At 37.9% G+C, this 16,358-nt stretch overlaps 1 protein-coding gene across 2 annotated transcripts in view; it reads left to right on the top strand.

The window, feature by feature from the left end:
* Positions 1–16,358, top strand: part of LOC135113243 (zwei Ig domain protein zig-8-like) — a 75,206-nt gene that overhangs the window by 18,433 nt on the left and 40,415 nt on the right. For both annotated transcript variants that reach the window (XM_064028428.1, XM_064028427.1), the window contains exons 2-3: positions 9,030–9,107; positions 10,731–10,863. In XM_064028428.1, the coding sequence (XP_063884498.1) occupies positions 9,030–9,107; positions 10,731–10,863 (211 nt within the window). The remainder of the gene's footprint in view (positions 1–9,029; positions 9,108–10,730; positions 10,864–16,358) is intronic.

Raw genomic sequence — 16,358 nt, forward strand, 5'->3', positions numbered from 1 at the left:
AGCAGTATAACAGAGAGAGAGAGAGAGAGAGAGAGAGAGAGAGAGAGAGAGAGAGAGAGAGAGAGAGAGAGAGAGAGAGAGAGAGAATGTTCAGTTCAGTATTACTTTAAAAGAAATTCTAGACAGACAGGGCTTTTTTATTATCAGTACTTATTAATTGTGAAGATGGTGGTGCTATGTATTTCCATTATCACCACCATTAACACCACCACCACCACCACCACCATAACTCTGCCCAAAACACTCACCTCTGACGTCAACTTACCTTCCTAACTTCCTTCCTTCCTTCTTTCCTTCCTTCCTTCCTTCCTTCCTTCCTTCCTCCCTCCTTCCCTCCCACCAACCCAGCTACCCATCCTCCCTCCCTCCCAAGCACCTTCCTTCCTTCACCACTAATGAACATGAATGACCTAACCTAACACACATCTGCTGAACAATTCACGGGGTCATGCTTGTGATAATGAAGCTGTCCGGAGGCTTCATATTTATTTAACAGTCGTACAGGAATGAAGTTTTGAAGGTGGGTGAAATGTGTTAGTGATGGTGGTGGTGGTGGTAGTGGTGGTGGTGGTGATTGCGTTGTCATAATAATAGTTGTGAGGATAGTGATAGATAATATAATTGATAGTGATGGGTGTCAATGATGGTGGTGGTGGTGGTAGTGGTGGTGATTGCGTTGTCATAATAATAGTTGTGAGGATAGTGATAGATAATATAATTGATAGTGATGGGTGTCAATGATGGTGGTGGTGATGAGTGGTAGCAATAGATGGTAGTGATAGTGAAAGTAATGATAGTGATAGATGATAGCCTTGATAGTGATGAATGATTGTGATGATGATGGTGATTGTGATGGATGACAGTGAAAGTAAAAGTGATCATGGCACTGGTAAATAGTGATGGTGATAGTGAAGTGTGATACATGACAGTAATGGTAATAATGATTGTGACAGTGATAGTAATGGTGATAAAGATAGTGACAAATTATTTAGGGCAATGAAAGTAATAGCGATCATGATTGTGGCGATAATGTGATAATGACAAATAATTAACAATTCGGTGATGGTGACAGTGAAAGTGATTGGTGAAAGTGATAGTGAAAGTAATAGTGGTGGATGATACTCTTGATGATGGTGGATATTAATGACAGATGATAGTCTTAATAATGATGAATGTTAGTGATGATGGTGGTGGTGATAGAATGTTGATGATGGTGATAATAATAATGATCAGTAGAAGCTGGAACTCTCTACCTAATTCGGCTTCCGTTCTTCCTACAACCTGGACCATTTCAAGAGACAAGGATTAACACATCTCAGGAAATAAATCAACTTATCCATTTGGCATCATTCAAGTTTCACCTTTATAAACACGTCGAGCCTCTTAATACGAGTACACGTGAACAAGGAAGAGGATGAATGACGTTAAGAGACAAGTATCAACACATATAACGAATTAAATTAACCTATCCATTCGTCATCTCACCTTTATGAACTATTGCATCCTCTTAATACACGTGGATAGGAATGAGGGATTCTGTCACCAAGGGAGGATGCATGCAGTTATTAATTCACCACTTCTGAGGCTGTGGTGGGCAGGTACGGAAGGGTCTGACCAGCCACCAGCACACCACGCAACACCAGCACACCACGCAACACACCCCACAATGGTGTCGCTCATCCATTAAGTACTGTGATGCCAAACTTTCCCTATATAGCACCGCATTGTCTAACTTTATACAGTACAACAATTATTTTCCCTCCACGTACAGTACTGCAATGTCTCACTTTTTCAACAGTAATTTTTCAATGCAAAATTCAGACGATACCCCGGAAAAAAGTGAAAGTAAAAAAATGTTAGAATCACGAACAGAAAGATGAATTAATGTAATCAATGCTACGGCTAATAATGGAAAATACAAACAAAGCTCAATAAATTTACTTCAATATCATTAGAAAAATAAAGTATTTATTTCTAAATATTTCGTCACTATGTCTCAAATTTAATAGTCAATAATGGTTCTTTGACCTTTCTGGATGCATGGTCTCTTAAATTCAACAGCCTATAGTGGAAATCATGTCGGGTCTTCTGAGTGTTTTTACAATAGCAATAGTTTAAGATGAGTTCTGGATCAGCAAAAAGAAAACACCAAAAGCCATTTTTCTTTTTTTTTTTTTTGCAAAAACATTTCGTCGATAAACTACTACTACTACTACTACTACTACTACTACGATGTTGCACACTTTAGCCTCAGCATTGTCCTCGTGATAAAACCCCAGTACGCTTTCCTGCACTAATCATCTCCTTGGTCTTTTAAGACAGTCCTCATCAGTGACCAAAACACGTTTAGGAATACAGCAACTGAGTGCAGGTGTAGAGTATATTGAGTGCAGGTGTAGAGTATCACTGCATCTCCCTTGGCGCAGGTGAATTGACTTTATCCTTGTTCACTTCTGCCAACAAATTATTTTCCTAGTCGAGCATCGAAATTCTACTTGTACCTGTCACATGTAAAGTGTACGTGGTAGAAGCGATGCAGTCACCGTGATGTAACCTTTACCTTTTGAACTGTCCTCTTATTATAACTCTGGTTCGGATTCTCAAACGTCACCACCTTAACAGGCTCTAGAGAAAGCTGTTGGGTATTCAAGAATGTCTTCCAGGTCCTAAAGAAAGTTCGGCAAGAATTCAGCTCAAATGAAGGAAAAAAAAAAAATCATGTGAACCTGACTAATTACCTCACCTCCATGGCCTTAAAAGTATCAATTATGAGAGAGAGAAAAAAAAAAAAAGCGCTTAAAAACATGAAACCCTGCGCAAGAAATCCTGTGGCTGAGCTGACAGAAAAAAAAAAAAACATAAGAACATAAGAACGTAAGAAAATAAGGAAAGCTGCAAGAAGCCATCACGCTTACACGTGGCAGTCCCTGTATTAAAAAACATACCTACCTTATACACCCATCTATTATAAACCATACCCACCTATCATCCTCATCCATGCACTCATCTAATCTCTTAAAGCTCACTAATGGCTCAGCACTAACAATCTGATTACTGAGGCAGATGGACGATGTGCCTGGAGGCTTAAACCTACACACAGGTCACTTCACCCTCGCTAATCTGATTCCGCGTTTGGCTTCACCACGATGACAAGGATAAAATAGAACCAATTGAATGAAACCTCCCCGCTGAGTCTTCCGAGCGAGCAATCCTGAAGAGTCTATTTCACTAGGGCTCTAGACTCAAGAATCGCTTCCGCCTCGCCGTGGCTTTCATGCACACACGGTAGCGGCTCAGAGGTTTAAAATATCACGGCATGAGAAATTGTACTTTTTTTTTGTGTGGATTCTACACTTACATTGGTGTATACGCTGTGAATTTTTTTTTTAATCCCTCTCTTTTCATTGATCTTACGTATTATCAGCAGTTATTATTATTATTATTAAAGGGTTTATAATGGGAAAACAGTTTTGCAGTGTCGTCTGATAAACCCTTAAATCTTCCACCTTTCTTCTCTCTATATTTTTAATTGCTTCCTATGAGTTGATTTATGACTTAAGAGCACCAGAACTACTCCGGAAGTGAGTTGGTTTCATTATGGATTTTCTTCCTCTCTTAGCTTTCCTTTTCTCTTTTTTTTTCTTTTACTTTAAAGAGAAATGTCAAATTATAACACGATTTTCCTTTTCTGTATCATTGGTCTGCTTCCTTTACGCATAAATTTATCAGAAAGAAATGCCTCAGTTGAATCTACAAAAAATAGATGCACTAGTCAAGCACATCAACTTCCTAAAAAAGACAAACAATGCAATTTTAGTTTATTTCATTTATACATTCAGTGTGTCATATTATTTCACACAATAGCGGCGGAGAGCAACACACAAAGGGAGTCGTGGATGGTTTCCTTTCCACCACGAATGCATGAATCCTGCAACATGAATCCAACAACACGCTCTGCTCTGCCCTGCCTCAGTGCTGCGACAACCGGGCGGGGAAGCACTCGGGGCTCTGGGGCTCTGATCACCTCGGGAGCTCAAAACATGTGCCGTGAAGGGAGCAATGTACAAGAGGTGGTGAAGACCTTCAGATGATCCAAGGGAGGATGCCTAATTGATTTACTTTAACTGTTTCACTGCGATATGCCACAATTTTACAACAATTAACCCTTTGTCTTCTGAAGATTTTGGCTTTATAATTACTTTTTTTTTTCTTTGTCGCTTATTTTTTTTTTATCGTAGGCTCTTAAATATATTGGTTACCTAGAAAAGAGAAGACTAAACTTACACTATTTTTTCTTATGCATGTCCAAATAAAGAATACAGTGGTCTGAGTGTTAACAAAAAGGTGACCAGAACTGCAAAAGAACGTATTGATATAGAGATTGAGTACATTGAAAATACGAGTGTATATGCATTACATTTCAGTTTTTTAAGTCGAAGAATTTCAAAGTCGAAGAAAGCCGAATTAAGAACATAATAACATGAGAGGTTTCACTATTATCTAGATCATACACACACCCTTACACACAAAAAAATCAATCAACAAATAAAATAAAATAAAAATAAATAAATAAATAAATGGCAGTACACTCTACTACCATTCAACCTACAACAAAATATATTTTAATACTGTCCTTCCACGTTTCATCAAATATTCAACACGGAGCAATACGCACCCAAGGCAAGCCGGGTAACACTGCATGGTACATCACCTGCTGCCACGCATATCGAAAACAACACTTTACACTAACAAGCCAAAATATTAAAGCCTTTCACTGCTGTATTCAAGAATTCTCAGCACTAAAAGCAAAATGTATGAAATCTTTATAACCATCTACAAGAGACAAGAAGGTATAAAGGATAGATTTTGTAGTTTCTAGTTTCTGACTACTTCATGCCTCGTATTAAAATTCTTCGTAATGATGTTTTCCATGCCCTCGCTGGCCTAAACCCTCAGAAGGCTTATGGACCTGATGGGGTCCCTCCTATTGTTCTCCGAAACTGTGCCTCCGTGCTTGCACCTTGCCTAGTCAAACTCTTTCAGCTCTGTCTGTCAACATCTACCTTTCCTTCTTGCTGGAAGTTTGCCTACATTCAACCTGTTCCTAAAAAGGGTGACCGCTCTAATCCCTCAAACTACCGTCCTATTGCTTTAATTTCCTGCTTATCTAAAGTTTTTGAATCTATCCTCAACAGGAAGATTCTTAAACATCTATCACTTCACAACCTTCTATCTGATCGCCAGTATGGGTTCCGTCAAGGCCGCTCTACTGGTGATCTTCTGGCTTTCCTTACTGAGTCTTGGTCATCCTCTTTTAGAGACTTTGGTGAAACTTTTGCTGTTGCCTTGGACATATCAAAAGCCTTTGATAGAGTCTGGCACAAAGCTTTGATTTCCAAACTACCCTCCTACGGTTTCTATCCTTCTCTCTGTAACTTCATCTCAAGTTTCCTTTCTGACCGTTCTATTGCTGCTGTGGTAGACGGTCACTGTTCTTCTCCTAAATCTATTAACAGTGGTGTTCCTCAGGGTTCTGTCCTGTCACCCACTCTCTTCTTATTATTCATTAATGATCTTCTAAACCAAACTTCTTGTCCTATCCACTCCTATGCTGATGATACCACCCTGCACTTTTCCACGTCTTTTCATAGACGTCCAACCCTTCAGGAGGTAAACATATCACGCAGGGAAGCCACAGAACGCCTGACTTCTGATCTTTCTAAAATTTCTGATTGGGGCAGAGCAAACTTGGTATTGTTCAATGCCTCAAAAACTCAATTCCTCCATCTATCAACTCGACACAATCTTCCAGACAACTATCCCCTCTTCTTCAATGACACTCAACTGTCCCCCTCTTCTACACTGATCATCCTCGGTCTGTCCTTTACCTATAATCTGAACTGGAAACTTCACATCTCATCTCTAGCTAAAACAGCTTCTATGAAGTTAGGTGTTCTGAGACGTCTCCGCCAGTTTTTCTCACCCCCCCAGCTGCTAACTCTCTACAAGGGCCTTATCCGTCCATGTATGGAGTATGCTTCACATGTCTGGGGGGGTTCCACTCATACTGCTGTTCTAGACAGGGTGGAATCAAAAGCTTTTCGTCTCATCAACTCCTCTCCTCTAACTGACTGTCTTCAGCCTCTCTCTCACCGCCGCAATGTTGCATCTCTAGCTGTCTTCTACCGCTATTTTCATGCTAACTGCTCTTCTGATCTTGCTAACTGCATGCCTCCCCTCCTTCCGCGGCCTCGCTGCACAAGACTTTCTTCTTTCTCTCACTCCTATTCTGTCCACCTCTCTAACGCAAGAGTTAACCAGTATTCTCAATCATTCATCCCTTTCTCTGGTAAACTCTGGAACTTCTTGCCTGCTTCTGTATTTCCACCTTCCTATGACTTGAATTCCTTCAAGAGGGAGGTTTCAAGACACTTATCCACCAATTTTTGACCACTGCTTTGACCCTTTTAGGGACTGGCATTTCAGTGGGCATTTTTTTTTATTAGATTTTTGTTGCCCTTGGCCAGTATCCTTCCTACATAAAAAAAAAAAAAAATAATAATAATGTTTGGAGGTGGCTGTACAACCAGAAAAATATGTCATAGTGGTTAAAGATTGATGAACGTGAGCCATATAGCAGTGAAAACGTTAACACAATCCTGAAAAGCTTTTTAAGTATCTACCTAAAAAAAGGGGGATGAAAAGATTTTGCAGTTTCTAACCAGTATAATGTTTAGTTTGGACTGTAGAACTAGAAGAAATGTCAAGATGCTTTAAGATTAAGAAACGTATGCCAAATAGCAGTGGAAAGGTTACTTAAATCATCCCCCCACAAAAAAAAAAAAAAGTTAATAAAATCCTAAAAATCTCTTAAGAATTTATCAATAAAAATAAAGGGAGATAAAAATATAAATTTTGCAGTTTCTATCCAATACAATATTTAGTTTGAGCTATACAGATGTCTCAGGCTGGTTAATGATTAAGGAATGGTGTGTCAAATAGCAGTAAAAGAACTAAGTAAGTCATGAAAATCTGCTAGCCGCTTTACGAATACAGACTATAAAAATGTATGCAAATGTTTTGATGAACCAAAATTTTTAGCATCTTTCAGTTTACAATCGGATTACGAGGATTTTCCGTGTCAGAAAGAGTGTAGAAGTGAGTAAAACTTACTCTCCGCAGGTATGAAATGAATAACACGTATAAGTCTGTGAAAATGAAGAAAAAATCGCTTCTAAATAAGGATATTAAAGGTATTGTAGTCTCTCTCTCTCTCTCTCTCTCTCTCTCTCTCTCTCTCTCTCTCTCTCTCTCTCTCTCTCTCTCTCTCTCTGGCTGAAAACTAAAAAGATAAGCAGTAATTATATTGTTCCTACTATGTCTGTCTGTCTGTCTCGCGCACGCACACACACACTCTCTCTCTCTCACACACACACACTTGTACCAATACCATTAATTCAGCACCGCTACCATGTTCAAGGCAGTTACCGGGAATGGAATAATCCGGGATGACAATGTTACACCACATAGGAGCCTCTTTCATCTCCCCCAGTGCTCCTCCTCCCTTTAGGCCGCGTTCTGAAACACCACTACATTTCAAAGGCTCTAATTGAAGTTACATGTGTTTTTAGGGTGTTTTTTTTTTTATGGTTCTTATGGAATATATTCTGGAACAAGAAGCAGAGCACATCCACTACATTCAAAAGGCTCTAGTTGAAGTTACACGGGTTTCTAAGGGAGTTTTTATGATTCTAGTGATAGGTTAAGTCTTCTACATTCCAAAGGTTCAAATTGAAGTTACGTGGATTTTTAGGGGAGTTTTTACGGTTCTTATACAATGTATTCTGAAACACTTCTGCACCGCACCTCCACTACATTCCAAAGGCTTTAGTTGAAATTACACGAATTTATTATGGTGTTTTATGGTTCTAGCGACAGATTAATTAGCAATATTTCTACATTCCATGAGGTCTTGTTGAAGTTACACGATTTATAATGGTGTTTTATGTGCGGCTTACCTGTACATTTCATACACTAACAACCACAATCACTCACGTTTTACATAATTAACAAGACAAACACTCTTGAGAACAAGGCTAATCATCTCTGTGGCATTTGAAAATAGTCGTGGAGAGAGAATAAAGCGAAAAGTCCATCTGTTAAGCTACCCTTTCCTCCCCTCCAACACTCTCTCTCTCTCTCTCTCTCTCTCTCTCTCTCTCTCTCTCTCTCTCTCTCTCTCTCTCTCTCTCTCTCTCTCTCTCTCTCTTACCTCCCACTTGCTTTCTCGTGCCCCGCAGTTCTTGAGGCGTGATGAACAACAAGAAGTTATCGCCCTAATGTCTTGGCGTGGAATGGAATGAATGAGGGAAAGCAAAAGCAGGTGTTGGCGTCGTATGTTTCAGATTGTTCGCATAAGTAGCTGGTGTTTCTTTTGAGTTTTACGGTGTGTGTGTGTGTGTGTGTGTGTGTGTGTGTGTGTGTGTGTGTGTGTGTGTGTGTGTGTGTGTGTGTGTGTGTGTGTTGGTGTGTGTGTGTTGTGGGAAGAGAGAGAGAGAGAGAGAGAGAGAGAGAGAGAGAGAGAGAGAGAGAGAGAGAGAGAGAGAGAGAGAGAGAGAGAGAGAAGGAGAGAGAGAGAGAGAGAGAGAGAGAGAGAGAGAGAGAGAGAGAGAGAGATAACAAGAAGCCGCAAGGAGCCATGAGGTCTGCTCGTGGCGGTTACATACCTACCTAGTATTTCCAACTATCATCCTCATCTATAAATCCATCTTATGTTCTTTTAAAGCTCTAACAACCTGATAGTGATCGTTTAAGCAAGGATTCCGCATCCTCACCGACAAAATACTGTGACAATTTAGAGGTGAAACATCTCTATAACCTTTGAAAATAGTCTGTGAGAGGAGGAAAGCGTTCAAAATACAAAACTTTACTCCCACTCTTTCTCAGAACTACAAGCGATCCCTTCTCGTAACGCAATACATGTATCAACCAGTCAGTCTTTCAATCCTCTTGTCTCTGTCCTCCTACAGGTCACGTGGCTAAGGCGGCGCGACCTTCACATCCTCACAGTCGGTCACCACACCTACTCTGCTGACCAGCGATTCCAGGTAGTATGTGCTCCTATCCGTACATGTGTTTATATGATTAAGAACCATATATATTATAAAGCATGTTAGTGTCTTACCTCTCCTACTTTGCACAGGGTCTATTTTTTTTTTTTTCAAGGATGTTTTTGTATGGTGTTTTTTTTTTTTTTTTTTGTTTATTTGTTCATCTTCTTATAGGATTCAGAAGCAAGAACCAGATACTTGCAAACATGTCACTGTCTTATCTTGACTACCGCTAGTACGCTGTGGTCGAAGCTACGGGGAATTTTCCAAAGTGCTTATATGTTGTTCTAGGGGAAGCTATCAGGGTTTTTGAGGGTGTTTTTTTATGGTGCTAATGTTGAATAGGTTCTAGGGGAGGTTATTGGTGCTTTTGAGGATGTTTTTATGGTGCTCTAATGTAAGTTACCGCGATTTTTTTTTGGGTGTTTTTATGGTGCTAATGTTGAACAGGCTCTGAGGTTATTAGTGTTTTCGAGGGTGTTTTTATGGTGCTAATGTTGAACAGGTGAATGTTATTGGGAATTCTATGTCCATTATATATCAATAAGAAAAACAGCCTTGAAAAAAAACAAATAGTTATCTATGTGCGGTCTTTGAAAATAGTCCTTATGAGATTACCAAGAGTTTCAAATTACGGACTTAGGTCAGGCCATAGTTGTAAAGATATCCTGTACTATTACTACTACTACTACTACTACTACTACTACTACTACTACTACTACTAATAATAATAATAATAATAATAATAATAATAATAATAATAATAATAATCTATGTCACGGTTCTTTAATCTTCAACATTTTTTGTCTTCTACTCCGTCTTAACAAAACACTCAAATCCCATCTTTTTGCAACAACAACAACTATTACTACGACTACCACCACTACCACCAACTTATGTCACAGTTCTAGTTTTCTTTCGTAACCTTTCATCCCGTCTTAACAAAACACTCACTTCCCATCTTCACCTATCTATTTATCAGCGCACCGCGGCCACCATTCATAATCTCAGATGATAAATTAACGCCCCTCCCATATTTTCTTTGCTATTTATTGCCGCATTTATCCTTTCCCGTCTCCCTTCGCCCCTCGCTCTGCCTCTCCTTCATCTCCGCTCACACTACATCTCTCTCTTCTCTCACTCCTCTCTGTCTTTCATCTCTCATCCACCACCGTCCCCCTTCTCTCTCTCTCTCTCTCTCTCTCTCTCTCTCTCTCTCTCTCTCTCTCTCTCTCTCTCTCTGGCCCAATACTCCTTGTCTTCCTTTATAATTTCTTCTGAGATTTTAAGGAGGAAAAGTAAAAAGAAAAAGCAGAAAATTGATGCTAACAAGATTATCTAATATACCCCCCTCCCTCTCTCTCTCTCTCTCTCTCTCTCTCTCTCTCTCTCTCTCTCTCTCTCTCTCTCTCTCTCTCTCTCTCTGGCCCAATACTTCCTGTCTTCCTTTATAATTTCTTCTGAGATTTTAAGGAGAAAAAGTAAAAAGAAAAAGAAAATTGATGCTAACAAGATTATCTAATATACCTCTCTCTCTCTCTCTCTCTCTCTCTCTCTCTCTCGCTCTCTCTCTCTCTCTCTCTCTCTCTCTCTCTCTCTCTCTCTCTCTCTCTCCCCCAGGCGGTGCATGCGGAGGGCAGCAACGAGTGGACGCTGGTGGTGCGCTACGCTCAGGTTCGCGACTCAGGTGTTTACGAGTGTCAGGTGAACACGGAGCAGAAGATGTCGCGGCCCGTAACCCTACACGTGCACGGTGAGTGTGTGTGTGTGTGTGTGTGTGTGTGTGTGTGTGTGTGTGTGTGTGTGTGTGTGTGTGAATTTTTGGCTAAGTAGTGTTTCTAGTAGTTATGAAACCTTTATGAAAACCAAGACCAGGATTGTTGTGTGTGTGTGTGTGTGTGTGTGTGTGTGTGTGTGTGTGTGTGTGTGTGTGTGTGTGTGTGTGTGTGTGTGTGTGTGTGTGTGTGTGTGTGTGTGTGTGTGTGTGTGTGTGTGTGCGTGTTAGTTATTGTAGTGTTAACGAAATTTTTGTGGAAAAGTAGACGCCTTTATGAAGACACCAGGCTTGTGTGTGGTGTGTAGTGCCTAGTGGCCGTTGTGGTAATGACATCGTGGGCACAAGTAGATTCCTATATGAAGACACTTGTGTTATATGTAAAAAGTGAATTGTTGTAGTTGTGTTAATGAGGATGAAGACGAGGGTACTATGTGTGAGTTGTTAGAGTTCTGTTAATGAAACAACACGTAAATTTCTATATAAATATCATGAATAAAGTTGTGTGCGTGGTAAATTATTGCAGCTGTGTTAATGAAACCAAGATCGCAAGCAGACTCCTCCATTAGCTTATTCAGTGGAGTATAAGCTTAGGTGAGTGAGATTTTACAATATAGAATGGAAGCCAAGCAGGATGTGACGCTCAAATACAAGAATCTTAAGACTCAAAGGCTTTAAAGCTTCCATGAATGTACCTCGCCTAGCCTTAAATGAAGGCTCCAGCAGATAACAAGTTAATCTACTCGTTACTGTGTGTGTGTGTGTGTGTGTGTGTGTGTGTGTGTGTGTGTGTGTGTGTGTGTGTGTGTGTGTGTGTGTGAGGTTAGAAAAGAGAAAATTAACACGCTCCTTTTTTTTGTGAGTGTCCATGCAAGCATTTTTTCAACATTTTCCTGAATGATAACAAAGTATTACAGTGAAATGGTTAGGAACAAACTCCACCAGTCCACTCCCGAGGCGTCCTCCAACAAAATGTGCTCCTCCCGTCACGGTGAAATCTGCATTTTGTCCGTGCTGGTGATATGCTGCTAATTCCTTCCTTTGCCCTACTGTGTGTTTAATTACCCAATCCCTTTCACTGTTAGACTTTTTTCTCGTACTCGCCTACAGTTTGTCAGAGATCTTTACACTCCGTTCTTAAAATAGTTATGTAGCCTAGAATGAAAAAAATCAACCATCTACTTTTTTTTTTCTGTGGTTATTAACATTTAGATTCCCAAATATTAATAATAAGAAACTCCACCAGTCACTCCCGAGGCGCCGTCCAACAAAATGAGCTCGTCTCGTCACGGTGAAATCTGTATTTTGTCCGTGCTGGTGTTCACGTTAAGTGAATGTTACGCCAGATGACTTCACCATCACAAAACACTAAAGCAAATGAATACGCGTTACCTGTTCAGGGGCATTATGGGGCTTGTAGGATTTTACATGCCAATTAATATCCATCATGAAACGTTTATTCGAGCGATTTTTGGCATATAGCGCTGCTCTTCCTGAAAGACTAATTGAAAGATTTCTGCTTGTTCGGAATACTCGACATAAAACCTGATCCTCTTATGAACATTTATTTTATCTGTGATATTTTTTTTTTCCTACATTTGCCACATGAAGAGAAAATACAGGATTGTCCAGCGAGGATATCAAGAGTTAGATATTAGAGAACTAACCAAGCAAAAGTCAGACATAAGAGACCAGAAAGACAAGAACGAGACATACAAGAGAACCAACATATCCGGGATCACACATACAGGAGAACCAAGAGGCAAAGAAGCAGATATGGGACGAAAAATATTCTGACATTCAACAGAACCAAGAAAACGAAGTTCAGACATAAGAAAATAAAAAAAACAGGAAAACTAGAGTCAAATGTAACAGAATAACAGGAAAAGTGGAGTTAGACATACAAGACAACAGGAAAGCAAGAGTCAGATACAGAACGAGAAAACCAAGAGTGACAGAACAGAAGCAAAACGAGTCAGATATGAGTGAGAACAAAAAAAAAAAAAATTAAAGTAAGATGTACGAGAGAAACTGAAAAACTAAAGAATAAGACTTAACAAAATTAACAAGAAACAGGCAAAGAATGCAGGATATTGAGACAGAATTACTAAAGAACAAAAAAAAAAAAAATAAAATCGTACAAGAGAACCATAAAAACAACTGAACCAGAAAACTAAGACTCAGCCGTAATATACACAAGTGAACCAGGAAACTAACAATCAGACATACAATAAAAACCAAAAGAACAAAAAAAAAAAATAAATAAATAAAATAAAGCCATACAACAAAGAATCACACATAAAATACACAGAGGAACGAGGAAACTAAGAATCAGACATGAGATATACAAAAAAAAAAAAAAAAAAACAGGAAACGACAACAGATCAAAAGGCAACACAATACAAAGTTGGGAGGTGAATGTTTTGTTATTTATGGCGTTCACTTGTGTGGCCTTTACTTAAGACTCGTGTAGTGGCTCGCCAATCAGGTGCTTTTTGTGCGTGCCCTTATCTCTCCAAATCTCAGCTGCGGCACGTACAATGCACGCTCCTTTACCGCTGCTGCTCGCTACTCTTATTCCTCCTCTGGACCTAGATTAGGCAGCTGCTGTATTTCCAGATACTTTGGATACATGTTTTTTTTTTTTTTTGACAATCGTTTTCTATTTTGTCATCTCTTATTGCTTTTGTTGTTGTTTACTGTTGTTTTACTCCTGGTATTCATTGTTTATTATTCTGGTAGAGGGTTATTCGCTGTATAATTTATTTTTTTTTCGTATGCCTTGTGATTTTTTTTTTTTTATTATTTTCTGTTTTTGTCATCATGTCTTATTGTTATTGTTTACTGTTGTTTATTCTTCTTAATCTTAATCTTATTTGAATTCAGCACGAGAGTTCTGCGCAGCATGATTTAGATATTATGGATATATTTGTGAAGCTTCTCTTCCTTCTATATTTGCTACCAAAGTTGATCTTATTAAATACTGTAATTTGCTTTTGTTTCTCTTGTCATTCGTGTTTTAATTAATATGAAGAGCAGTACGTGATGTGATTTAGATATTCTGGGTATTTTGTGAATATTTCTTTCGTTATCGTATTCTGTTCTGCCATCACGATTTATCTATTATTATTGTTGTTTACTTTTGTTTCTCTTATTTACGATTTAATTCAGAGAGCTGTATGCAATATGATTTAGATATTTTGGGTATTTCGTGAATTTTTATCTTTGTAATTATCGTTTTTTACCTTTGCCATCAAGTTTCATCTTATTAATATTGTTTACTGTTGTTCCTCTTGTTATTTAGTTAGACAGCTTTAGCATATCTGATTTCGATATTTCAGATACTTTTTGATTCATTATTATATTGTTATCTTATATTTTTGCTATCAAGGTTCATCTCATTTATCTCCGTTGTTATTTCTCTTGTCACTCCTGTTGCAATTATGCTGGACAGCTACAATACAATTTAAATATTCTATGTACATACGAGTATATTCCTGTTTTGCAATTGTCATGCGTTCGTTTTTCATTTAGATATTTTAAAAATATTTCGTTTAATAACTTTTCTTTGTTATCAAGGCACATCTCCTTTATTACTGCTGTTCTCTGATGATAGTCCTTTGACTCTTGTCCTAATTTTACTGCATTAAGCAATAATTCACACCACTAAGTACAATATATGAAGTCTTTATTACATACAAAAAAGGAGGCGGTAAAAATAATACATTTTGGAGGTGGCTGTAGAACAAGAAGAAACGTCTCAGAATGGCTGGTGACTGAGAAAAGTTGAGGCACATAGCAGTGAAAGAGCTGATATGATTTAAACGTTCTATAAACCTTCCAAGGCAACAAAAAAAAAAAAAAACAGAAAAAGACAACACGCTCACCGAAGATGAGTCCTAGAAGAGAATTTTCATAAAAAGTAGTCAACATTATAAGGATCCTAAAATTCTAACCAATGATCACTGTTTCGTGACCTCAAGGTATCACAAACCTAACAATCAGTCCGTAAAAAATATAAAAGTTAAATAAGTGAAGTAATTTTTACACCGAAGAGCATCAAGATTGTCATTGTAAATAGAATAACACAGCAATTCTCAGTTTGTCTCTAAAAAAGAAAAATTGTATTATCCTCTTGCATTTACGAGACTAGTGTATATATATATATATATATATATATATATATATATATATATATATATATATATATATATATATATATATATATATATATATATATATATATATATATATATATATATATCTCTCTCTCTCTCTCTCTCTCTCTCTCTCTCTCTCTCTCTCTCTCTCCCTCCCTCCCTCCCCGGCTCGTGCAAAATAAATGGGAGTCAAATATTACAAAACCATCAGGCAATAAATATATGAAAGTAAAAATAAGTGAAATAATTATCATCTCGACGAGTGTCAAGACTGTCATGGCTGAAGGCAAACTAACGACATAATTCTCTACTTTTTTCGCAAAAAATGAAAAAATAAATAATAATAATCTGCCTTATTTTCTTGCATTTATGAGACACGAGTACATATTCTCTCTCTCTCTCTCTCTCTCTCTCTCTCTCTCTCTCTCTCTCTCTCTCTCTCTCTCTCTCTCTCTCTCTGACTCGTACAAAATAAACGAAAGGAAAGTATCTCAAATCCATCCAACAAAATGCAAAAGTAAAAAATAAAAACAAGTCATAATGTCGACGAGTATTAAGACCGTCATTGGTGAAAGACAAGCTAACTCAGCAGTCATCAAGTTGTTTCGTCAAAGAAAACGTCCTGCATTATTTTCCTGCTGTTTGAGACGAATATCTCAATAAACTAGTAAGAAATATACACTGGACGTAATACAAGTGAAGTAATTATCATGCTGGCGAATATCACGATTGTTGTTGTTGGAAGACAGACTGTCCTGAGAATTCTCAAATAAAAAAAAATCACTATTCTCTTACATTTATGAGACACGAGTCTCTCTCTCTCTCTCTCTCTCTCTCTCTCTCTCTCTCTCTCTCTCTCTCTCTCTCTCTCTCTCTCTCTCTCTCTCTCTCTCTCTCTCTCTCTCTCTCTCTCTCTCTCTCTCTGACTGTTGCAAAACTAATGGGAAGTAAATGATGTAGCTACATGACCTCTACTTGTGCACCAAAAAAAAAAAAAAATTCGAAAAAATGTTTTATACTTAAGCTGGGTTGTTGGAAGGTGAACTCTCTCATTTACCTACTTTATCCAACAATTTAACTTATGTTCGCGGAGTTGTAAAAAATTAGACTTGTATCTAAAAATTATATATATACATATATATATATATATATATATATATATATATATATATATATATATATATATATATATATATATATATATATATATATATATATATATATATATATATATATATATATATATATATATATATATATATATATATATATATATATATATTCTAAAAACAAGTACAGTGGAACCCTGCAAGA

Source organism: Scylla paramamosain, chromosome 25 (assembly GCF_035594125.1).
Source record: "Scylla paramamosain isolate STU-SP2022 chromosome 25, ASM3559412v1, whole genome shotgun sequence".
NCBI lineage: Eukaryota > Metazoa > Arthropoda > Malacostraca > Decapoda > Portunidae > Scylla > Scylla paramamosain.